The sequence below is a fragment of the Coffea eugenioides genome, unplaced genomic scaffold (genome assembly GCF_003713205.1).
Source record: "Coffea eugenioides isolate CCC68of unplaced genomic scaffold, Ceug_1.0 ScVebR1_2519;HRSCAF=3562, whole genome shotgun sequence".
NCBI classification, from domain to species: Eukaryota; Viridiplantae; Streptophyta; class Magnoliopsida; order Gentianales; family Rubiaceae; genus Coffea; species Coffea eugenioides.
The window spans coordinates 31073-33411 of NW_020863013.1; the positions used below are offsets into that span (position 1 = coordinate 31073).

At 36.0% G+C, this 2339-nt stretch overlaps 1 protein-coding gene across 1 annotated transcript; it reads left to right on the forward strand.

The window, feature by feature from the left end:
* The first annotated feature begins 981 nt into the window (after positions 1 to 981).
* Positions 982 to 1998, forward strand: LOC113756891. Its single transcript, XM_027300359.1, has one exon. The coding sequence runs from the start codon at positions 1331 to 1333 to the stop codon at positions 1919 to 1921; it is 591 nt and encodes a 196-aa protein (XP_027156160.1). The 5' UTR covers positions 982 to 1330; the 3' UTR covers positions 1922 to 1998.
* Positions 1999 to 2339: the final 341 nt, after the last annotated feature.

A 2339-nucleotide genomic window follows, 5' to 3' on the forward strand; every position in this document is an offset into this window, starting at 1 on the left:
ACCCGTAATAATTTCATGGATCCGGGCCGGGTCCGGATCGTTGACAGGCCTAAATGACAGTTCTACTTGGTCAAACGATCAAGACATTTACTAGTTTCCAAGTAGTTCACCCAAATTCTTCTTCTAATATACTACTACTTGCTTTTTTTCTTTGAATTCGAATATTGAACCGTCCCCAACAACTCATATCATATTAGTATTTGAGGTTGGAATGTTAGATTCCATTCTTGCCAGTAAGTTTGACCGCCCGAAAAGGGCAACTCACAAACTTTAAAGCAAAGAAGCAAAGAATTACTACTAAAATCTTTCTTTAGCTCGTGGGGTTATTGCACTTTACTCTATTGTAATATTCTCAATTTGCTCCTTATTTCAAGTTTGACACGTTTGATCCATTAGACTTCTATACTTTTAAATCTAGTATTGCATGATATTAATTTTATTCAAATCTCAAAGATTTTATTCTCAGGATCGATTCTGTCAATCTTGAAATTTAATGTAAAAAAAAAAAAGCAGAAGCACTATGTATATAGGAAACTAAATATGCTAGAGAAAAATATATAGCGAAACATAGGCCGCGTTTGATAAGTGAATTTTTTGGGTGTTTGTCTAAAACTTTACTGTAATTTACTGTAAAATTTTTTTAAAAAAATTTTGAAATGTGTAAATTTTTTAATATTTTGAAATGTATATTTTAAAAATTTTAAAAAGTTTTTTGAGGTTACTATAGCTAAAATTTTTTAAAAACTTGTAGCAGACAAACTTGGCAAAAAATTTAAATGCCAAACAAGGCCATAATCAATCAAACCGAGATTATAATGAACTTATGTGATTATAACGAGGTATTTCCAAATATACAAAATTAGTAACGAAGTATTTCCAAATATTACAAATATATAGATTGTTTTTCTTTTTTTAAAATCCAAATAAATGGTAAATAAATTGAGCCCCATCCCCTTTTTTGGAAACTTAGCCCCATGTCCAAAGTTTACCACAGGCTCACAGCACACTACTATAGTCAAAACAGCCTGCTCCTCCGCGAATCTCTTTTTAGTGGTACATAACATTACCACGCGCCAATAGGCCTGTGAAATCACCCCTTCAACCTTTACCTATCTATAGTACAATCTGCTTGCTGTACATCAAGAAAACCAGCCCCTTTTCTCTAAAGGTACTGTTCCTTCCTGCAAGAAGAGGAAAGAGAGCAGAAACACAACTGAAATTACCCAAAACAAAACAACAGTAAACAAAAGAAAAAATCATTAGCCATCAAAATTGAACCTTTGAAGGCCTCAGTCTTTAAGTTTTAACCATCCAAAGCATCCAATCAACCATGGCAGAACAGATTATAGAAGAAGAACCCACAACTTTCCCACCTTCAACTTCACCTCCCTCGCAAAATCAAGCCCAACAAGAGTTACCAACTCCATCGAACACCTCCATGCTTCTCTTAAGGATTATGAGCAAAAGAAGAACATGGGTCTGCCTGTTTTTTGGTGTTTACACGGTTTTGTTATCGCTTTCTTGGAATTTCCTTAAATCAGTTCTTGCTTGGTATGAAACAACTTTGATGAACTCTTCATCAAGTTCAGCATCATCATCAGTTTATTCAGGTTGGCCAGCTTTGTATGCATCAGCTCTTTTAGGTGTGGCTTTTGGAGTGCTCTCCATGGTGACAGCCTTGGCTGTGGCTGTTCCTGCTACTTTGGTTACTTGGATTACTGTGCTGGTTTTGCTGACTTTTTGTGGGAAGCCCAGAAGGACTTTGGTGATGGAAGGCAAGAAATTGACTGCTGATATTACTGGATTTGTAGTGAAGGTTTTGCTCAAAGAAGGGAATATTGTGGCCGCACTTTGTGCTGTTCTTGGATATTTTGCATTTGTTAGGAGAGGCAAAGAAAATGCTACTGCTGGTGACTATTAGATCTGACTCTAAACAATAATTTTTGTGCATGTTTCCTTGACGAAATTCAGATGGTGGTCTTAGACTATTAGGCTGGATTCTGCAGAATTAATATTTGTGGATTTCTGTTGCTTGTTGGGTGAAATTTTGCAGAAAAGCAACACTTTTTCCCTTTTTTTTGTGGTTTGGGGGGGGGGGGGGGGTTGGGGGGATTTCTGCTGATGTTTTATGCTTTGTGCTACAGAGAATGGAAAAAAGAAGGCAGATATGCCATGTAAATTCTTCATTGCACTTAATTTCTTTGTTCATCTGGTTACAGTAGTTCTTTTTAACTACATTAGTATTTAGAACTGGACAGATGTCTCTTTCTGGAAGTTATGGTAGGAGCAAGTGATTAGGTAGTGACATGACCATTCAGCCTTATCTAATTTCTTTGACA